At 41.2% G+C, this 22903-nt stretch overlaps 3 protein-coding genes across 3 annotated transcripts; all 3 read right to left on the minus strand.

The window, feature by feature from the left end:
- Positions 1-281: 281 nt before the first annotated feature.
- eif2b2 (eukaryotic translation initiation factor 2B, subunit 2 beta) lies at positions 282-2825 on the minus strand. The gene is made up of 8 exons (XM_037087545.1): positions 2654-2825; positions 2119-2239; positions 1451-1602; positions 1177-1340; positions 967-1062; positions 750-887; positions 604-670; positions 282-483 (listed from the first exon to the last, which is right to left on the minus strand). The coding sequence occupies exons 1-8, from the start codon at positions 2823-2825 to the stop codon at positions 326-328; spliced, it is 1068 nt and encodes a 355-aa protein (XP_036943440.1). The 3' UTR covers positions 282-325.
- A 1655-nt stretch (positions 2826-4480) lies between these two features.
- Positions 4481-10494, minus strand: tmed10 (transmembrane p24 trafficking protein 10). The gene is made up of 5 exons (XM_037085536.1): positions 10256-10494; positions 9177-9297; positions 8736-8809; positions 6027-6153; positions 4481-5880 (listed from the first exon to the last, which is right to left on the minus strand). The coding sequence occupies exons 1-5, from the start codon at positions 10430-10432 to the stop codon at positions 5759-5761; spliced, it is 621 nt and encodes a 206-aa protein (XP_036941431.1). The 5' UTR covers positions 10433-10494; the 3' UTR covers positions 4481-5758.
- Positions 10495-16646: 6152 nt separating this feature from the next.
- On the minus strand, positions 16647-19121 carry LOC119012067 (proto-oncogene c-Fos-like). Its single transcript, XM_037085535.1, has 4 exons — positions 18825-19121; positions 18224-18439; positions 18002-18109; positions 16647-17889 (listed from the first exon to the last, which is right to left on the minus strand). Exons 1-4 carry the CDS (start codon positions 18957-18959, stop codon positions 17230-17232), a joined length of 1119 nt encoding a protein of 372 aa, XP_036941430.1. The 5' UTR covers positions 18960-19121; the 3' UTR covers positions 16647-17229.
- Between the last annotated feature and the right edge of the window lie 3782 nt (positions 19122-22903).

Raw genomic sequence — 22903 nt, forward strand, 5'->3', positions numbered from 1 at the left:
TTTACACTGCCTACTTTATATGAAGTAGAATGACACAACAGACTGAATGCAGTGGTGTAAACTGTATAGATGTATATTTGGATACAACTGCAGGTCAGTCAACTAGCAGCACCACCACATCCAGGACGCCACCTACCTCCAGCAAAATGCAGCCTGAAGCAGGTGAGTTCTGTTAATTGTAAGCACTGCCTGCAAATCAAAACATTACAGTCTCACAGCTGTATTAAGGTGTAGGGAACTTTCCCAGAAGAAGTACTAAGTACAACCAGCAATAAAAGACACTGCGTCAATCATTTATTTTTAATTTATTTGTTAATTACACTAGTTAAAGTTCATGGTCTTCTGGGTGGTAAAGTTCGCTCATCAGTCGGTAGATGTACGACGGTGCATGTCCTCCGATGTTAGAGATGAAAAGTGTGATGAGCTCAGGTGGGACATAGTCGAACACCGGACAGTGCACGTTCACCTTTGAGAGAATCTCACCTGAAATACAAATAATCAATGGTGAATCCAACAGATATTAAACTTTAAAGAGAAACGTTTACTTAAAAGCTGATGTTCAAAATGAAAATAAAGTTGACGGTCAGCTTGTCAGGAGTTTACCCTCAGTGAAAGGAAGAACCTCATGTGGAGAGACAAACTTATGGAACGTGTCTTCTTCATTTGGGAACTGAGGACATAAAAATATTTTCATTAGTTTGTTATCAGCAGAAACGATAGAAATCTGACAGCAAAGAGAGTCTTCTTACCTGAGGTGAGAGCTTGAACATAGGAGCACAAACGATCAGAGGAGTCGAGTGGTGTTTGGCTGCGAGGGCGAGAGTGTGTGTCCCATTGACGGCCCTCAGTCCTCCGTTTGCCAGAACCGTTTGCGTACCGATGATGACCTGAGCAGAGAGATCACCCCACAGTTTAAAAAACATACTTTGAAGTGACCGTGTCAAGGTCATCTGTGGTGCTGCATACCTTATTAACACGAGACATCACTGCAAATATGGCGGCGTCAGTGATCACGGTTGTTTCGATGCCGGCTTTTGACAGACTGGTTGCCATCTCATGTCCCTGGTGGAAGGAAGAAGATAAGTATTATAACTATATCTTATCTAGTAAGAGCACATTTTCTTGTTTTATCTCCATGAGCACAGAATTTCTCGTATATTGATGTGTTTGAGGTACCTGGCAAAAGGGGGCACACTCCGCCACGATGACATGGAACTTGCGTTTGCGCGCAGCATCTTTGAGGAAGGCCTCCACGGTGCGAGAGCGACCGATAGTCATGATGACTTCATTAGAGTGAATGTGTTCCAGGGCCTGCATCGCAATGTTATCAGTTGTTCCCTCTGAAAAAGGAAACAACAGGTGAACAAAACCAGAACAAAACAGAATACATACAGACTTTAATGAATATCTAATACCAGCTAATGAAAATGGGGAAAAAACTAAAACATACCCAGCTCTGTCAGCAACTCATTGATGGCCTCAATGACGTTGGGTTTGAGGGCGGCGAAAGGCTGTCTGAAGTTCTCATCACTGACTCCTCCAGATGTCAGAAGCTTGTGGAGGGATTCCTGCTGGTCGGCCTCTTCACTGCTACCTCGGGATCTGCAGAACACCACAAAGCAAACAAGCTCGTGAAAAAGAGGAACTGTGCGTTTTTGTTTTTTTTTGCAGAAATTCATCACCAAGTTTCATAAACGCAGCGTGAATAAGAAGGCATAACACAAGTAGAGCTCCATTTACAATTCAGATTTTGTCCACAAATAAAACAAGTAGCACTGCAACAATTACGCATGTACAAAACAGACACATAGAGGAAACAATAGGCAACAAGTGTTTAAAAGAATCATAAAAAGAAAAACTGAAGGTACCAAATTTGCAATTTTGAGAATGATTATATGCCTGGATTTAAAATTGTGCTGTTCAAAATTAGTAACAAAATACATAGTTCTCTCCAGGAAACCTTCTTGTAAATCATTAGGAAATTATGGAGCACAATTAGAAACAGAAAACTCCCCCAACACAGCTTTTCCAAGAGGCATTATTGTTGGCGCTGCTGTCACAAAGACAACCAGGTGGTTTCCTCGTTTTTATTCTGTCTAGTATCTGAGGCCTCCTCACCTTGCATACTCCTCTCTGATGATCTTCAGCACCCGTCTGATCATGTTGCCAACAGTGGTCTCTGACGGCTGGGCGGCAGTCATCCTCCTCCCTTCATTCCGGATTATTTCCATCAGATCGCCTGAGACAGAGAGCATTTAGGTGGAAGTAAGTATGTGTAAATGCTAAAACTAGTGAAAATGTATCACATATCTTACATACAGCTTGTATATAAATTGTATAAATGTAGTACACTGAGCATTATTTGTCGTCTTATTTGTGTGACATCACATATAAATTCTCATAAATAAAATCTCATCACACCTCATATTGAAAACAAGTGCACTGTTAATTAGAAACTCGTTCCCTTGAACAACACATCCCTCTGTAAGAGTCATTATTAGTTACCACAGCTCTGACAGCTGCTTCAGCAGCCACAACACTGATGTCCACACTGTTCAGCTACACTGACAGCTCTCATCCTACTCACCCGCAACCTTGTAAAGTCTAGGTTACACTGTTTTGTTTTTTTAAGTTATAAAGTGTCATGCGGTACCTGCGCTGCTCCACCGTGCCTGGGCTGTAATTCTGCGGAGCAGGGCTGTTGTTTCTCGGGCTGTCTCCGCCGAGCCCCGCAGCGGTCCCGCCCCGCTTCCCCCACGGTTCAGGTCGAACAGAAACGCCTCTATTCTCTCCGACAGATCTGTTTCCTTGTCTGGACCCGGCATAGCTCTTATAAAAATGTCTTAATGTCAAAGTACAAAACTAGGCAGCGCAGTGTTTCTACCATGAAACTGTTTTGACACGGAAGTACTTCAGGAGTACATCCGGGTGATTATGACGGTTCTTCCTTCTGATTGGTGGAACGTCTCACGAGCTATTGCATCAAGTTTGCAGTGTGTTAGCAAACACCTAACGCATAGACTTATATAGGACAGCTAACTGTTAGTTTCAAATCGTTTAACGAGCGCCTTGGACGAGCCACGCTTCTGTTAAATTACCGGGAAGGATGTCACTGCTGTGACTTTCATCTGTCGAGTATTTTTACAAAGACGTGCAACACAACCAGGCCATAACTGGAGACAGGTGTAGTGCCAGACCGTGTGTCCCCTTTAGATTCTGTTCCATTAGCTGGCCGGAAATTGCCTGAAAATCATCTTTTAATCACCTTAACCTATTTAAATGAACTGACAAAACATATTTCTGACCACAGTTACACATTTCTCGTACCGTTTTTTTGTTAATTTACTGTCTGAAATGTTCTATGGAAGTTTTAAGTGTTTGTGTGTGGTGGAGAGGGTTATCCGTCTTCCCCAGTTTCCAGTGATAGAAATTTGTCAGCCTGACTCTGTTTACTGGTGGGTCAACCACTTAGTCGAAGTAGTGAGTTATATTTATCCTGTGTTGAGGTTCGAGGTTTGGTGGATCACTTAATGTAAATGTTCGCTTCCTGGTCAATGATGAGAAAAGCTCATGATAGGATTCAGTAGAAGTTCTGAAATACTGATGTAACAAGTAAACGGATGGGATTCTACAGTAGCTGTAGACCCAGTTATATCTATTTTATATCTAACAAAACAATTATTTAAGTATTAACTTATTAACCTTCTGTTGAGTTTCTTTGATAACTTAGGAGGACTATATTGAGCTCCTGGATTATAACACAAGCACAGTAAATGCTTTTTGGTGTTTGGGAGGGATGTGTTCAATTTTTGATGACTGCTAGCTCTTGTTGCGATGGAGTTTAAATGCACTTACTGGAAGTTGCTTGGGAGGAAAGCCTCTGCCAAATGAATGTATGACTCCATCTGCTCTTCAAAGTACACCGAGGATGTAAACAGCTGAGGTCACGTGACCATTTACACCAAGCAGATGAAACTGCTGAAATATTTTTGTCAGACAAGCCGATTTTAAATTACACATGAACTTTGTACTTATATACGTCAGTGTTTCCTCTGTAATTGTTTTGTAGCAGTGGTCATTTCCTGTTGGTCTTACTTTTGGTTGTAGTTCCGTAAGGGATTGCACAATTGCTTATATTTAGTGATTTGTACATGGTTAAAGGTCAGTGGGCCTTATGCCTGTTTTTCTTAAGTAATCTAGATTATAATACTCAATTTCCAATTGTGTCTTGCCATGGTCATGTTCTTACTGTGGTAGTTCACTACTTCTGCCCACTGCATATAGTCAGATGACATTTTCATTGGTCACGATTGTGTCCAGCAGAGCATTCAATGCTTTACGTCAATTGAACATTAAAAATGTACAATTAATTTGAATACTTGTGAACCTTTACCCATAGTATTATACCATATACCATCATCTCAATAAAAGGGATATTAGAACTGCAAGTTGGAAATAAAATATTAGACTACAGTATAACTAATGTAAATCCATCCAATATTTTATTGAATAAAAGCCCAACACAAATTTACAAAATTTATCAGTCAACATAAAAATCATTGATTGCGCACAATGCGCATTTGTTAAAAATGTATCCATGACCGATGCCTCAATTAATCCCTGTCAAAAACAATCTGAATATTTGCAACCACCCACATTCTTATGTAACCCAAGACTCATAAGTATTTCTAACAAAAAGAAGCACGCTGGATGGATCCGCAAGTACTGTAATTGGGAAGTGATATTCTGAAAATTACAAAAAGGACAGCTGAATTAAACAGTAAGTGAAGAAAGAAGTTGTATGACTGAAAGGAAATTTCACAATGTTTGGATAGAATACTTTACATTTCCCCTGAAAACCTCTGTCCACTGCACTCCGACAAGAGAAACTTGCACAAGTATATATGAACCGTATCACAGAAGTCAGGTGGTTAAATTACTTAATAAACACGGTTTTTGGTTCTGGCTACCTTTGATTGGTGACAAACTAATATTCAGGTGTTTCAAAAACAAAAACGTGCAAGAGCTCATAGAAGTGACCTAATTTATAACTAGCAGAATATTACTCTGACAACTCACAACGCCCCACCCCAGAAAATATACCTGTTGAAGCAACTAAGTAGCATTTACAATATGAAAACAAACTAAAGACACGGTTAAATTTAGCTACCAAACATGTATGCAAATTAAGTGACATAACACAGAGGTTAAGTGGTTGCCAATTTTCTCGTCAAAGTAACAACAAACCACTTTTCAAATAGCCTTCACTTGATAAAAGGGAACCAAGGATCTAGTTTGCTTGGCATGGCAAATAATGTGTATATCAACAGAAGGGCAAAAGACATTCGCTCATGGCACATCCATTCAAACAGAGCTCAAAATCAAACATCACTGTTCAACTGATTGAAGGAACAAGTTCTTATTCAGTAAGCTGCAACATTCAAAACAGTGCAGACAGAAACGTGAAGGACCATGAGATGGACGTATCTCACTAATGCAGTGACATACGCCTCCCATGTCTCACAGTGCATTTCTCCCTACAGCGCTTTTCATGTTTTAAATCACTAAATAAGCAGGTGAATCACTTTTCAGAGGACAGCCCTGGTACTCTTTCTCTTACAGCTGTGAAAACTAGAATTTGAGCCCCTCGACCCCACTTGCTGTTGTTTGCTGAAGCTAGTCCAAAGAGGGTGGATGTTGGGATGTGGTGGCTGACTGGCAGGCAGCTTCCCCCGAGGTAAGGAGCTAGGCGATCGCTTTACTCGATCAGCTTCTTTGCCTTGAAGAAGCGCCGCAAGTAGAAGACCTGCCATGTGGCCAGGCCGATGAGACAGCACATGGAGAATATGCTGAAGTACAGCACACGTGTGTTGGTGGACTCTGGAGGGGGGGAAAGAAAGAAGGCCAGTTATGTTGTTGGTCAGTGACTTCTTCTCAATACTACAAACAAACCAACAAAATCTTTACTCTTATTTCCGTAGGCAGTGTTGTAACCAGTATTTCAGTAAACTGCGTTGTTTTCTTACCGTTGGTGTCCCGCATCTCCTCCTCTCTCTTCTTCATGTATGCAAAGTCATTGACGATGGATTCTGACAGGTCCTCCAGTCGCCTCAGCTCGACCTCAAGGGGCTTCAACTTCTCCACTTTGGCAATCTGGGAGGTACAAAACAGGTATTAATACTACAGCCATGTAAAAGTGATGCCTTCCTTTGAAGCCACAGTTAGGGTAGGGTAGACACAAGTACTCCTTCGGAAGTATATACTTTGTCCAGCAGGTGTCACTCTTAGGCTGTGCACAAACTGCTCCGTGTTTAAAACAAATTGTGTTTGGCCATTTCATCTTGTTAATTTCGGCTATTGAAACAGCTGCCATTTGAACTCTGGTGTGAAGTGTACAGGTGCACTGCCTGAGAAAGTGGTCTTTATCCTGAACAAACATCTGGTCCACCCACAGGTTGTTGTGAAATAAGTGACATGCAAATTTAACAGCCAAAGTGAACAAGTTAACGAGATTAATCTGATGATTGAGGCGTCTAGTTGACGCTATGGTGTTGTGTTGGTGTAATTGTGCTGTTGGTTCTAGAGCTGCAACAAATACTTGATCAAACAATTAGTCAATCAAACCTTTTCAGACCATCAACGCATGGTTTCTGTCATTTTTGTCAGTTTTTCATGTACAACAATGGCTGGTTTCAGCTTCTTACATGTGAGGACTGACATTTATGGACAGAAATGTAGTTATCTTTGGGTTTTGGACTGTTGGTCACACAAAAACGTAATTGATTCAACATTAAAATAACTGATTAATCAATAATGAAAATAATCATTTGATGCAGCCCTAATCGGTTCACTTGTCTTAAGTCAGTGTGACAACAAAATAGATATATATCTGACTCTCTCTTTAGTCTGGACCAAATAAGCCAACTACAGCCTTAAATAGTGCAGCAGCCCCTGTCGCAGAGATTTGCCCATTAGGGACTTGCACAGTAAAACCAGCCTGTGATAAAGTGTGCGTAATGGCATCAAATAAGCAGATAACAAAGAATCACTGAATAGAGCAGCTTGCATCTGCCAAGTACACATTTCTGAAACATTGTAAAAGCAAATAGGGACTCTTTCCAGCCTTTCTTACCAATTACTAATACATCATCTACTAAACAACATGCAAATTTGTTCTAAGAAACACACCCATCTATCTACGTAAGTGAATACATGTGTAAATTCAGCTCCACCCTCCTGCCAATAGACAGGCATGCCCACTCGAGCTCTCCCTGAACATCCACCTACACAATCGCTCTGCAGAACAGAACGTCATGTTCATGCAGCAGCATGTGTGGGAAGGAGGGTGATTCTCAGCTCACAGGGCTTTATCACTTCTGTACTTATTTTTAAGTGTTGCCGGAGGCAACCAAGTGCTATCCATTCACAGAAGGGCTAGTAAGTAATGGATGTGATGATGCACAATGATGTGTCCCTATATAGGAAGATATTAAATGTTGTGGAGGCAAAGAACCTCCCCCCTCGATTTCCCTGTTTTGTATAATAGGACATTGTGACGCAATTATCATGTTTTGTCAATGGACACTTGGCAATGTCACTGATGCAACACAAGGCATAGACGCAAGTACTTTAAGTATTTAAATGTTGCATAAATGTAAATGGTGTTCCACAGCTCAACTTAATTTATCCATCTTTATCCAACTGCAATATTGTGCAACTGTTACAGGGAGAGGACCACATGTCTCTTGCATCTCTTGAACCTGTATTTACTTCCTCTCTCACATAGTTTGATAAATGAGGGCCTGAGGAGTACAAAACCAGCTTCTAAAAGAGGAACCTTGACTTAAACTGTAGGTTATATTTAGGACATTTAGCCCCTTTTAACACATTTACCAGGCTCAGGCTGGCAATCAAATGACAAATGCATTTGATACCACTGATCATGATATGCACCTGCAGAGGCTACGTTATACTGGCTTTGATTCTGAATGTAAATGATCTCCAGGGTGACCTGTGTTAGACGCAGCCATGTGTGATTTGCGGAAATGATAATTACTGTTTTATTTAATTTAATTTTTTTTTTACACCACTTTTGAAAGGGGTCTGCTAGGTAAATTTATTTACCTCCTACATAACAAATTGAACACCCATCTTTATGAAGACATTACAATTCTGCACTGCTCTGCTAATACTGCACATTCTGCCACTGAAATCCTACAGCAAGCCATTGACAATTTGCAAGATGCATTTTCAAATTAGAAGTGAGTCCTGAATACAAAAAAGTCTAAATACAGGCAGTTCTCTAGAGCCAGACATATTGTTGGATTATATGTATCATAGTATCTGGTTGGGTGTCTGCAAGCTAGGACAAAAAATGCTTAGACTGAGCTAAGTAAGGAAGTAGATCATTGGGGACTGATATTTGTCTGTCTTGAATTATGGTAGTAACCGTTTTGTTGTTGCTTGTTTATCATTTTTGTCTACTGTCTTAAATGTACTTTCAACATAATTCAAAATGAGGGCGTGCCCTCAGTGATTCTAAAATATTTCTATACAGGCCGTATGAAACAATGAAAAATGAACCTGTGGGTTCAGAGTTTTTCAAACCATTTAATTTGAAAACCCTGCTAAAAAACAGAGACCCACAACCACTGACCTAGTCTGCAAATTGCAGACAGACTTTAATCTGCATCATTCTACAAAAGGAAGCAAACACTTTGGGGTCCAACACTTACCTCTTCATAGTTTTTGGCTTCCACACCATGCTTCATGTCCAGATTGACCAGCTGGTCAGGCACTCTTCCAGTCCCTGATCAAAAGGAGCACAGTTTTTAGTATTATATGCAATTACCTGTGTTATTTACTCACTGAGCTACATAAATCTCATCTAGTTTCAGAATCAAGAAACCTTCATTGACAACCCAAAAAACTTAACCATATTTCAACTCATCATTTATTTGTGTGAATCATTAGGAGTTTCCAGTCATTGCTTTATTTAACTAATCTACATACATTTGCATCCCTCATTAAATTTGTTAATATTAATATGCAAAATGTCCACTATCTTTGCTCGTGCAGATGGTTAACACACATTAATTGTCTTCAAATTAATCTGTCTAACAAAAAATTACACTGCATCTGGTGCGTGTCTGAAAAAAGGGGATTAACACACTTACCCATGGGTGATTTGCTCTCGAAGCACACCTCAAACATGTCATAGTCCTCAGTGGTGAAGGCAAACTTTCCTTTTGTTGCATCTTCCTTGGAGTAAAGAGTGTGGCTGGATGAATCTGTGATCTGCAGAATTAACAAAGCAAATATGTACATATTAACAATATTTCAATATTGGCTGGTCTCAGCATCTCAAATATGAAGACTTGCTACATAAAATAACCAATTAAAGAATTTCAGCTTCCTTGAACTCTGGTGGGATTTTGTCATGCCTGTTAATAATGTGTAATTTTCTAGATTACACTATTATTGACAACACTCAAACAGCTCAAATAATGTTATTCAACCAAAATTTGCATTCATCCCAAATAGACTGCATTAACATCTTAAATACCAGTATGCCATCAATATCAGCTTCAACTGAGCAGCTGTTAAAGCATGGAGACTGTTTTACAAAAAAATGTATAGAATATTTTTTATGAATATTCAAATACTTAACAAGTTGCGAGGGTACAGGTCCCTGTGAGATTAATTAAGACAACAAAATACCCTATTTATTGAAATAACACTGCATAAAGCTGACGTTGACATGTATCATCAGTGGCTAATATGCTAGTGTTGCTAGCTTGACGCTGCCAGTTGAATAGAAGGTAAGACTGACGTGTAACAGCAGCAGAGCCGAGCCGATGATACACACGCGTTTACTTGACACAATACAACACACAATACTTGTGAAATCAACACCAGCATTCGTTCGAACATGTTATGTACATTAGTGTCAGGCTAATGTGAGTTTATGTCAGAATACATAAATATGATGTTACCAAGCGCTGACGTTAGCCAGCTAGCCAATTAGCCAAAACCAGGAAGACGAGTCTTTCGGGGCCTAGGTTAGCTACAGTGCTAACAACAGTTGTCACAAATTTCAGCCACACTCCACTAATAGTTCAGGCTATATTTAATACAAGCTGTGAATTTCTCGCGTAGCAGCTAGTGTACGTCAACATAGATGTTACCGGCCACTTCGGCCTCAACACAAGCTTGGCTGCGTTAGCTTTGTAGCTAGCCGCAGGTCGGTGCTCACCTTCAGGTTAGTTTTGGTGTTCGCCTGTTCGCTTATTTCATACTCCCCCGTGACGAGGACGTCTTTGTGGATCTCCTCTCGTAAGCACTTTCTTGAGTTGACCGGTAAAAAGAAAGAAATGGAAAATACAGATTCAATGAGAACCGGCAACAGCAGTAGCGCAGCGAGTCGAGCCATGGCTACCCTCAACCGACCGACCAACCAGCCCGTGCCAGGCAGCCGACACCAGCTTAACACCGAGTTCCAACTCACACTGCCGGCTTGAGCGGAGCCTCCAGCGCCGCCCCCGACCTGGAGGTGGAACTACACTCCTTCTGCAACTTCATTCTGAGTTCAATGAGAATGAAAAATATAATGATAAGAGAAGTTTGGGGTTTTTTTTTCTTTCTTTCTTTCTTTTTTTCTTTTTCTTTCTTTCTTTTTTTTTTTTTTACCTTGGATTGGAACACCTTTCAACCATATCTCACTGTTTCCTCAGCAAATACACTTTGTACACAATAAGAGCTGCAACAATGATATCTCTATCTTCTTACATATAAATTCTTATATAGATATTTCCTGGTTTCATGACAGTAAATTGAACATTTTTTTTCTGACATTTTATACACCAAATAACTAATCAAAGGAAATGATCATCCATGCCACAAGTGGCACTCAATGCCCAAAGTTAATGGGAACACCACACGAATTAGTGTCTATAAGACCAGAACAGACACTGCTCACTCAACGGGGACCACCGGAGGCATCCAAGTGGGACTCCGATACCAGGCTGTTACAGATTTCTGCTGGTACACCCTGAAGCGTGGACCCGGGGGAAAACAGAAGTGGAGCACGCCACATACGTAACAGCTGTTGGGGACACTACACAAATGCATCAACAAGGACAACATTTAAATCCAACATCAGCAACCTTAACCAAACAAAGGAGTTACAATCCATCCATCCCCATGTATCCATATAACACATGACCAAAGCTGCACATGTGACGACACCTGACCTTGCTGAAAGCTCCTGTTCAGACCTTTGAGCTTACTTTATTACAAATAGTGACATTCTTTGTAGTCTTGAACTTTGCAGCTTGTTGTTGTATTAAGGTACCACACTGCAGTGTTTACACACTTAATGTGACTTATCAGACCATTAAATAGGCATTATCATCACCTATCTGCCCCAAATATATTGTCTGGTAATGACCTACTACAGATGAGATAACAACGCTGGCTCGCTGGTCTGATAGCAGCAAATCAGGTGGTTTACACCAGGTGTACTTCTAGACACAAGCAGATCATTTTACAAAACAACTGAACCAAAGACACAAGACCCCACTGAGACAACCAGAGATTCTGGTTTTGAGAATATCTGAGTGGGGCCATCACTGAGACTACACTACATTTATGACCTGGGGCCCCCTAGTGGGTCAAAAAGGCCATATTCCTAAGTTGCAGAGGATGAGTATTCATGTGCAACGTCCATGGCAGTGAAAACCGAAAAGGAAAGATCATGGTCTCTTGTTTATTAAAAAAAAAGACAAATACTTTGAAACCAGTTAAATCAAGTATAGTATAAAATACTGACATCATTTTGCTAGATTTTGTGAAATGTCATCTTACAAGAATTTTGTAAAAGCTTATTTATCTCTCAGTCAGAAATGTTCCTTCCCCATCAGTTTTAAACAGGGAAATCCTGACAGCCAGGCTACAAAAACTAAGTTGAAAAACTCAAAATTAAGACAAACAAGTCGTTTGGGTCATCCTATTGGGTCTCAAGTAATTTACTTTCTTCATCAAAATCAAATCTGTGACGTTACTCATTACAACTATTACAGTTCACATCTTTTCCACCAAACTGACTCCGGTCATTCATCTAGATCCGTTCAGGATTCTTTGAGACTTCATGCTAGCGAACCAGCTGCCAGTCTGGAACGTAACTACTGGAATCACTGATGTGTCATTAATGGAGGGAGATGTACCTGCAAACTTCTGTTCTTTTATTACAGATCTTTGTTTTTTATTCCAACAAACAAACAAACAAAAAAAAAAAACAAGCAAGTTTGATATCTTGCAAATCTCATAAAAAGCACTTCATAAATACTACAACTGTGTGACAAAACAAATATCACAGTATGTTTGACCAAATACCTGGATATCAGTATTTTAGGGATGGCTATTGGTGCTTAAAACAAAATAATAACACAACAAGATGTTTGATACATAATCATCAGTAATGTGGACAAAAATGACTAAGTGAGTAAAGATGAGTCTTAAAAGCAAGTACAAGTCTGGTAAGTTCAGAAAATGACATTGCTTTACAGTAAAGCAGCCTTATAAACAGGGAAAGATATCATCACATTGCCTATAGTTACTGTTTCATAGTCTAAAATCAGAGTTGGTCTCTGTAATGAAGATGGTTGTATGACCCAGTTTCACATCATACAGACTCTTGTGGTCACATGCTTTAGCTGACTGAACAATGATTGATAGACCTCTTTTGATAAACATGAAAGGAGAGGGATATTTGGACTACAGCTATAAGAATACACATCATCTCCTTTCTTCTTGCTACAGACCTACACTTAAAATGTCTTTAATATTACAGTATCTGCACAGTAATCCATCCTGTATGCGATTGGTGAATCGGGGTTACGAAACAGCCATATCACGCTCAGTGTTGGCTGGGGTATTTTGAAAAATCCCAAAAGCTATTATTTTTCTGTCAGCGGCTCAGGGATTACCCAATTACATATGATAGAGCTGTCCAGTTTCCAGGGAAACATCCTTGTTACTGATCCCACGAGACGAGACGAGGACACGCTGCTGTGTGGGGAGTCTGGCACTAAGTGAACAGTAATTATTGGATAGAGAAATCCCTGCAGTATTGTAGCTTAGTGCGTCAAATAACCTCTAAGAATAGCATGTCACACACTCCTCCGTGCTACACAGCTTTTTAGGGCAGAAATGAAATCCACAACTTTTAGCATTATATACCTGAGACTTATCTGCATTTTTTTTTTTACATGTTTTAGTAGCCATTTTCTGCCATTTCCTTTTTTCATCTTTGAACAGTATTCAGTGTGGACTGACATGAAAGGCTGCTGCGATAATCTCACTATTGGTTGACTAACTTTTGTATCACTTCTGGGCACTGGTTCAGCATTGTAAGTCACCACGAAAGCTCTACCTTTCACAGTAAGAGTACTTCCTTAAATGTGCATGCATGCTGACGCAAGTGTCTACACACCCTTCACCTAATTGCTGTCATTCTTTGAGTTGCGTTTGTTATCACCTCTAGACATGGAAAAATACAAAGGAAAGGCAGACACACGCAGATAAGAGCACAGAATCTCAAATTAAATTAGATTTGTCACACTCCTACAGATGAAACACACAGACTGTGTCATAGAAATGCCATTTTATGGAATATCTGCAGTGTGTCACACTCAAAGCACTACAACAAATATGTCAAGAAACAGGTCAAATGTGTGATTTGGTCTCGTATCACTCAGACACCTGTCTACAAAGGGTAAGACACTGAATGATTTCTGTATCCTCTCTCGACAGATGGAAGGTATCAGGGGAAGGATTCCTCTGAATGTGGAGCCGAGCCAAACTGAGCTCTTGCTGTCGTGGCACGGAGGCGAACTCGGCTGTTTCATCATCGCGGTGCTCACAATTACACCCAGGCAGGGATCTCTGTCTGCCTCCCTCGCTGCTGTCCTCATGCACTCATCATTTTCTCCTATCCTCTTCCTCCCCTCTCCTCGCTCTCACTTTCCTCCTCTTTTTCTAATCGGGCGTACGCTGCCTGGTTCCTCCCATGGGTTGCAGCACCGACGCAGGTTGGCGTCATAGTGGTCTAATTTTACTGCTGTTGATGCTGATGTTAAAAGAAGCAATAGGCACCTGCTATTTCTGCCGCTACCCCAGCTCCCTGGGGCCGACAAAGAGGTATTAATAGATGGAGTTATTAGGTGCTGCATGGTCGCACACGAAGGCTTTATTGAGGGAAAAGGAGGCTCATCTTAAGTGGAAAGGAAAACAGATAGGTACTCAGAATTCAGCTGTTATGCAACAGCACAGCGCTGACAAAACAAGAGGCTTTGTAGAAAAAAAAAGAAAAAAAAAGAAGCACACTTTCAATCCAAGAAATTTTCCTCAAGCAGGAAACTCAGAAAGAAGTGTTGTGCTTCTGCAACTTTCTCTGATTCTTTTGATTTGCTCCATACCGTGGAGGAGCAGGCCTGACAACTGCTCGTATATTGGCTGTGTTGAACAAAAGGGTGTGTCCACACTGGAAAGGACTCAAGCGTCAGGGCAAGTTGGTTATTGTGCGACGGTAGACTTCCACCCCGCACGTCCCTTACGCGCACACACCACGCACTTCCTGTGCAGAGCCGTTGAGCAATCCCGCTTCCGATGATTCTTGACGTGATGCAACATTGATAAAAGGGTCAAATGAGCAAGCGAGGTGAAAGAATGACAAGTAGAAGGGAGTGGTAGGGAAGGTTTGATGACCAACTGCGTGACAATAAGGTGTTGCACTAACAACAAAGGCTTCAGTGGAAATTAAATAGTAACACTGATGAATTTACTGTCTCCAGGTTTATATATTTGCCTTCTAAATTCGAATTTTCTGTTTTGAAAAATTGGGAGAGACAGAACTGATGGCCGTACGTCCCAGAATCCACATTTGATGCACCAGGACCACGAAGCTATTTGTGGCCAAATTAAAGAATGAATTCACCCAAAAAAATAAGGAAATTGAGTCGTTATCTACTTACCACCATGCTGATTTAAAGGCAAGTGAAGATTTTCAATCCACAAGACAATTCTGGAGCTTCACAACAAAACAGCGTGGCAGCATACTCTTAAAACAACTGAGGCAGATGGGGACTATTTCAGGGTTGTTCAAGTCTCCGCTGAGCCCTGAGACCCCTAATTGATTATAAAAGATGTTATTTACAGCATGTCCACCCACTTCAGACAGGGTGCTCACTAACGCTTTTAGATCAGCAGCTACAGCGACGATTTGGGCTTTAAAAGTTTGGGATCTCGGGGCTTTCAGAGACTTCACTTTTATATATATATATATATATATATATATATATATATATATATATATATATATATATATATATATATATATATATACACATATACATATATATATATATTTTTTTTAAAAACAAGTCCCCATCGACCTCAGTTGTTTAGGAGAAAGCTGTTTTGCTGTGGGTGGGCAACGACTGAAGTTTTTAAAATTTTAGGTGAACCTATTCTTTAAGTTTCAGTTTTGGTAAAAAAGGTCTATTTCTTGAAATCATGTTTTATGTCTCTGGAAAAAAACGTCACCTAAGGTTTATCAGTTATTCTTAAACGGAAAGAAAACCTACACTAGGTCTGTTTTGCCTGCAGCTCACCAGTTTTTAATCTTAACTGTATTCACTGATGGAAACAGATATTTTGTTAATCACCATGTTCCAGATTAGGTTTCTTACATGTGACCTACTTGTCATTCAAGACATTTTGATGTTTGATGCTGGCACACTGGTGTTAATCTTGGCCCTCGCTCCCAGAAAATGGGTTTCTGGTGTCTGTCTGGGAAAAGACTTGGCAGACAGCCACTTTACACCTATCTGTCTGCACGCCACGGTCCATTTGCATGACTACTTTCTGTGTCTTCATGAATTATTTCTGAGGACCCTTCTCCTGCATTGTGCTGTAACTCGCATGTGTCTGTCTCTGACTGTGGGAGGTGATATTTTGGCGACTTCAAAACCTGCCGAGAGAACAGAATAAATTAGAGACCGACGCAGTTCGCGGTCAAAACGTTGCTTTCGGATCCTCTTGCGAATTTCTGTTGTATAACCAAGCCCGCGTGCAGCGAGAGCAAACACGTCGGCTCGATTGGGGAAGCACTTTTTTCACGTCTGTTTCTATTCCGCTATATCAGCAGCGAGGTTGCACTGTTTTGTAAAAAGAACAACATAGCCTACAAAATCATTACATGTGTGTATTTTAACGCGAGAAATAAAGGGGGTCTGACCGAAGAGTCGACCTGTTTTCCTCCTGCTGAGAGACAGAAGCAGAGACGAGTCGTCGAAGCGTTGGGCACGGAAGTGCAACGTCATCGCGCTACGCTTGCAAATTGAAAAAAAAAATGGAAAGAACGCACTGACGTCAGAGCCCTGACGTATAGTTAACCTTGGCAACAGACGGAACAATAAATAGAGCCAGTGGAGGTGCAGGAAAAATACTGCTATCCCTTATGGAGGCTAATTTTAGACGTCATTATAATTGGATGCCACTGGAGTCGCCATGCCATCTCCCTGCTCGTTATAGGAAGTGTGAATATGTGCGCATGTGATAAGCACAAAAGCCACAGACGAGGGTAATTGAATTGAAATATCACTATCTTTTTTTTTTTTATTATTGTTTATACATCTTACAAACAACTTTCATCTTTTGCTCTCTCTGTAAAAAAATAAACATTTCATAAATTAAAACCACTGGTGTTTTCACAGAAAACTTTTCATACCGAAGATAAGGACCACTCAGACCATGGTTAGGACAAAGCACATCAGTTTTTTTTGTTTGTTTTGTTTTTGTAAGTTTCACAAAAAAAAAGAAGTTCACAATTACTCTCACTTTCCATCAACCAGAAAACAAACTGGATCAATAATAACTATTGCTCTGAAACACACATCAACACTACGACAAGTTTTTTTTTGTTATCTAGCACCATTAAAATCATATATTATGAACTCATACAACGACTAGGTGGTATTAGTTAAAACATGCTTTTTAACTTGCTACATTGGTGTAATAGGCAAGTATAGATAAAGGCAAATAAAATCATAAATAATTTGCTTCCTGGTACAAGTCCGCTCCATAGCCCTGTGGTCTGCACATCTCATATGTCAAGAAAATGTGCTAATAGGAAGTGTTTTTGCTTTTTTTTTTTTAATGGAAGAGTCTTTAAAGGGCCAGCAGGGTGGGCGAGCTGAGCGAATCAGAGGACTGGTCATTGCTGTTGCTTCCTCTCCTGTGGGCGACGCCACAGGTGGGGAAGGTCTCCGCCTCTGGGAAGGTAAACACGAAAGAAGACGTGAAGGTGGTGCAGGCCGGTGTGCAGGTCACCACGGGCGTGCACAGGGGCTCGAAGTCGGCGGCGGTGGCCGTGGTGTGAAGGGCCTCCCAGTCCTGAGTTGTGTAGAGGGAGTTGGACAGGTCAACCTCCGGCACTGACCGCGCTGTCTCCATCTCAGTCTTTGTGAGCAGATCCAGAGACTCCTCCAGAACGGAGGAGTCCAGGTCTGTCATCTTGACTGTGCTGTTGGAGATGGTGGCGGTGGAGAAGATGGAGTTGGAGGTGGAGGTGGAAGTGGAGGTGAAGGTTGGCTGGCTGGAAGTGATAGTGGATGCCTGGGGGATGGTGGCCTGTGGCTGGGTGGACACACCGGTTGTGAGACAGGCTGGAGACATTGAGATGACAGAGAAGTCTGAGTCCAGCTCGGAGGGGATTTTGCAGATGGGTTGGTGGGCAGCAAGAATGAACTCGAGCCTCTCCTTTTCCTTCAGAAGATTAGCAATATCATTCTGCAGGCTGGACTTTTCATCCTCAAGCTGGTCAGTTTCCTGCGAGGGAGAGAGAAATGGAGAAAGGGGCATTAACTCGGCTGTTGGGTAACACTATTAGCTGTGGCGAGAAATGCTCTGATTAATGATGGTAAATCTGTGGGATACTTACAGCTTGCAGAGTGTCTGTGAGCTCTCGCCTCCTGTTGCGGCATTTTGCTGCTGCCTGCTTGTTCCTCTCTCTGCGAACTCTCTTCTTCTCTTCCTCCTCAGGTGTCACCTGCACATGATAAATGATTAAAAAAAAGTTAAGCCTCCAGCTCTACACTGTACCATGAAAGTTACCACTTGTTATGCAACACTTGAATTATTATTTAGGTCAGATGGTAATTACCTGCTCCACTCTGCCCCTCTTGCCGTGAGCCTTGGATGCTGCAGACCTCATGGCCGGTCTGGAGTAGGCGGGGCTGGGGCTGTAGGGGTGAGCTCTGTGAGATGGGGCCACCGAGGAGATCAAAGGCTGTACCATCCACTGCAGATCCGGGCTTGTCGAAATGGCTGTGACAGTGGGGATGAAGGAGGCACTTGATGCTGTCAGGTCAGTGAAATCCTGTGGGGAATGAGGCAAAAAGGATCATCAGTACATTTACTTTCAGGAGTGTGTGGGGGGGGGGGCAGCAGTGCAGGATGTCTATGAATGAAGAAGGGGGTCTATAAAAAGCTGGATGGTTTAAAAATACCCTCATGATGTCAGCTATGACGTTACACTCCCTCTGAGGGGTTTCCAGGTGAATGAATGAAGCTCGCCTTGCACTTTGTGCAGTACGGGTCAATGGGTTTTTACTATTTCTAAGCCAGACTATATTTATTATTTAGAAACTTAAAAGCTTTTTAAGAAATAATGTAGTTTTTCATTGCAAGCAAACAAACACATTTTTAAAAATCATATAGCCTACAGTTGTAATCAAAGTGTAATAATATTTGACAGGACATACCTGAGACTGTGGTGATTCTATGCTGGAGTAAGATCCGGCTGGGGAAGGATAGTAGCCCAGCTGCTCCCCGGACGGGGAAGCGGTGCTGCAGCGGGAGGAAGAGTCGCACTCCGTGTTGAAACCGGTAAACATCATGATTACCCGAAAAAAAGCAAGTAGAAGGATCCAAACAAAGTCTTCCGAGAAGGAATGTAACCTTGAGTTGAGGAAATCCTTTGGAGTAGGTTGGTGAGAAACTCTAGTGCTGCTCCCGATGTCTTTCCTCTGCTCGTCGCTCTGAAAGTTTGACTGCCAACTCTGTCCGCTCGGAGCCTTTTAAAAGCCTGGTTGGTGACGTAGGCAGAGGAGCGCTCCGTCTCCGACAGCGCGAGGGAAAAAAAAACACTAAAACACGGACGTAGCAACGCGGCAATAACGCCACAAACCGCTTCTCCGTCGTTTAATTCGCTTATTGTGCACCATAAAATGCCTGATGAGATGCCTGTGATATTTAAAGCTAAAAAAGTAGCGTTTAGACATTTTCTTTTACGCTCACCCTCCATAAATGGAATATTCCTGACCGGGATCCCCAGTACGTCATTTTCCATATATGGTGCATCCTGTAAAACGGGGCGGCGCCTGATGGGAAATACACCATTCGAGATTGGACGACAGCGACATGACGTTATGCAAGTCAACAAACACAGAGGCTGTTGTGAAAACTAAAGAACTGGGATAATGGTCAGTAAAAGTACACCCCACACGGCAAAGTACACAAAAGGTAAATTTGAACATGCAGATGTGTCTGTTCTGTTCTGAGTGGGTCAAACAAACACATCAAAACACATTGCTGGTATAATTTAACATGGTGCCTTTACTTCATCAATAATACAATATAATTATTGTATATTGTACAAGAGCTTTTTTTAATTTATTTTTTTACCTTTCATATTAAGATAGCCTTCACTGCTTTTTTTCATTTTCATAATTTAAATCAGGTATGGTGCTCCAGTTTGAGACACTCTCTATAGACAGGCTTTTGAGTGTTTTAACAGGGGGAACCAACCTGAAATGGCTCAAACGGATCTTTGAGGCAATCATTTTATTGAAATAATTGACCCATAACACTATACAGCATGGAGGCAAAACAAAAACCAGACTATGTTCCAAGTAGCTAATTCAACAAATGTCCAAAATGTGTCCACCAGGTGAGGTCCTCCATGAGTAGATGGTCAACTTCAACAGCACAGACAAGTTAAGGTGTGACTGGCCCTGAAGAACTTGGTTATAATTAGAATCTCCTATTGTGGTCTCTTTCATCCATCAGGGTTAACACAAGGCAACATTTCAATCCTTTCTCATGTTGGCATGACAACTGATACTACAAATAACTAAAACAAGTTTCCTCACAGAATAATGTTGTTTTTTCAAGCAGTGTTTAATCCCACATCAGTTTATTTTAAAACTCCCACAGAGAAACATGTCCAAACATGCAAACTATATTGTACAGTATGATTTAAAGAGACAGCTTCAAAGCACTGCGTTGAGTGTCTGCAAAGCAAGTTTAAAGGGTTTCAAGACAAACATTAGTAACAGGGAGGTCCTTGTTTCATGCATTCAAATCCTATTTGCTATAGTTCAAACTTTCCTACTTACTTTCTTATAACCTTTACCGTAATCTAAACCCGTAGGTGCCATGCATTTTAGATCTATATGCAAAAAACAATAGTAGTGTTAAAGTGGCAGAAGTGGATGAAAAACATGATGTGTGCAAATATATCTGTGTTTGTTGGCTATCTGCAAAAAGCTGAAACTGGTCCTCTAAGCTGAGATGCAAAGAACTTTGTGTCTAAAGCCTGTAGCCTATAATTTACGTGGAATCAAAATTAACTGTAAACACTGAAAAGGGAACACGTCAGGGCAGGAGCAGTTACATGTGTAGTACGCCCTCAGGCAGTGCTTGTACCGTTTGTTTGAAATCCAGGCTAGGGTGTGTTTAGTTGCACGGTAAGCAGATAACCGGTTTGTCATGTGTACTTTTCCACGAGAGCAGTTTGCTCTTCTCATGGGTGTCAAGCTTGATAATACAGGTCTTCCCCTGCGTCTGCGAGAGGGAATCCTTTGCGATTTACATAAGGAGCTATCAGTCACTCAAACAAAGGTTTGACATTGCACCAATGGCCATTATCTGTAATATATGAGGATTTCTATATTACCTTACAACATATTTCTTTCACATGAGCACCCTATTTAAGGCTATCTAACACCCGTGTCCTGTAAATTTGCCCATAATTTAGAAGTAGGCCTAAAGAATTGGTTAAAAACAAAACAAAACAAAAAACCACAAATACTCTACCATAATCATATAAAAAGAAAGAGCATGAGGCAAAAACTCAGATTATAATAGTCATTCTTACATTCACAATAATTATGTTAGGATTTCCTATTTTTCTTTGTATTCCTAGAGGTCTTCTAGGAAATGCCCCTCTTAACTGCCTGTCTTCAAACAATGCCCAAGGTTCAGACTAGGCTGTTGTTAAAAAAAAACAAAAAACAAAAATACATTTAAAAGCGTTGGAATTCCATTAAAACCATGTATAAATATATTATAATAGCGTTAGTGTGTAAAAGTGCAGCAATTCAGGCTAAAGGAGTTGTGTTTTGCTTCCCGCGCTTGTGTTTTGTTGAACATTCCTGGTTGGCATGGCAACACTCCACCCCTTCGCGTCAGTGACGTCCTCGTTTTGCATAGCAACAACGATCGTTTGTGCTGTGACGACAGCTCACTCCGGGAAGAAAAAAAAAAGCCGACTCTTCCTCGTCGCTCTGTTGAGAGGCAGCACGGTTTGTTTGTTTTCATAGGAGCCGGAATATCTGGTTCCAGGAAACGGTGTCGGAGTGTGAGCTCTGTCTGTGTCGCGGCTCTCAGACAGTGGTGTCTTGCGGAGCAGCGGAATGAAACGGGACACCAAACAACCCGTTTATCTTGTGGATTGTTTGAGTGGCCTGTTTGTTTGACTTGTTGGCAAGAACCGCATCCAGATCAAAGAGTGCTGACCCAGACATTTTTGTTCCGGACAAGGTTTTGCACTTCTTTTGTGATAAGAGTAGGCAAGATGTGATCGTAGAAATAATGCTAATTATAACGTGAGTTGCCTTTTCATAATAATATAGTTGGTATCCATAATAATAGTCTTGTGCACAAGTTATAAAAAGTAAATAAATGAGTCTGCAGCTACACAAAGGAGATGATGATTAAACGATGAATGACATCATCTTCAAACAACCTTAACTTTCAGAAAAGTGTTTTTTGCAACATACTAATGTAATAGCCTATTCGTTTATTACGTTTTATAAATAATCGCTGGATATATAATTTATTAATAAGTCTCGTCGCTTAACAGCAGTGGTGTTAGTCACATGAACTAAGTAAACTTAAATGATGTATTCACCTAATTTACATGAACTCTAACAGCTGATGTCACGGAGTCTAAAAATAAACTTCTACACTCACGCACATTCACGCTCCACCTGCTCTGATGAAAACAAGCCTGTGAGCTGTAGTGAGAGGTGTCTGTAGTTATGTCCGACCTTTGAACCCGTCTAGTCTTGAGCCGCCACCGGCTGAATAGGCTCAAGCCGACCACCTAATGATATGCCGGTAAATAAGCCCGGAGGGGGGCTGGCTCTGCCGGGAAGCAGCCGGGAGCGCAGCCCCATCAGAGAAGGGGAGAGGCCCCCCTCTCTATTCACCATCTATCGCTCTCACTTGAGGGGTGAGGCCATGGGAAACCTAAATATAGCCTATATACAATCCCTTTTCATACAGGAGCTTGATGAGCGGGAATGACGCTTACATAATTGGTGCCAATAAACTGCATCAGCAGAGCTCATTAGTATGTGTGAAAGTGGGAGAACAAAAGCAGGAAATCAGCCACCAAATCAATACATTTCTCCTGGAAAAGAGGATGATTAAACATGTTTAAGTGTCTGCGGTAACTCATCAGTGTGATGTCAGAATGTATGATGCACTCACAAGGTTTAAATCTACGCACAGAAAAAAAAGCTGTCTGCAGTCTATTCTTGTGGTTCAAGTGCAG

The sequence above is a fragment of the Acanthopagrus latus genome, chromosome 22 (genome assembly GCF_904848185.1).
Source record: "Acanthopagrus latus isolate v.2019 chromosome 22, fAcaLat1.1, whole genome shotgun sequence".
Lineage (NCBI taxonomy): Eukaryota > Metazoa > Chordata > Actinopteri > Spariformes > Sparidae > Acanthopagrus > Acanthopagrus latus.

Bases quoted from the DNA above. Each gene is read 5' to 3' on its own strand.
- tmed10 (XM_037085536.1), bottom strand. From the start codon at position 10,432: ATGGCTCGACTCGCTGCGCTACTGCTGTTGCCGGTTCTCATTGAATCT. The intron at 8,810-9,176 runs GTAAGTGTGTTA...CCTTTTGATCAG, and splicing joins CGAGAGCAAATCACCCATGG to GGACTGGAAGAGTGCCTGAC. The intron at 6,154-8,735 runs GTAAGTGTTGGA...TGTACCTCCCAG, and splicing joins AAGCCAAAAACTATGAAGAG to ATTGCCAAAGTGGAGAAGTT.
- LOC119012067 (XM_037085535.1), bottom strand. From the start codon at position 18,959: ATGATGTTTACCGGTTTCAACACGGAGTGCGACTCTTCCTCCCGCTGC. The intron at 18,440-18,824 runs GTATGTCCTGTC...CATTCCCCACAG, and splicing joins TAGAATCACCACAGTCTCAG to GATTTCACTGACCTGACAGC. The intron at 17,890-18,001 runs GTAAGTATCCCA...TCTCCCTCGCAG, and splicing joins TCACAGACACTCTGCAAGCT to GAAACTGACCAGCTTGAGGA.
- eif2b2 (XM_037087545.1), bottom strand. From the start codon at position 2,825: ATGCCGGGTCCAGACAAGGAAACAGATCTGTCGGAGAGAATAGAGGCG. The intron at 2,240-2,653 runs GTACCGCATGAC...TCTCTGTCTCAG, and splicing joins GGCACGGTGGAGCAGCGCAG to GCGATCTGATGGAAATAATC. The intron at 888-966 runs GTATGCAGCACC...CTCTCTGCTCAG, and splicing joins TGATGTCTCGTGTTAATAAG to GTCATCATCGGTACGCAAAC.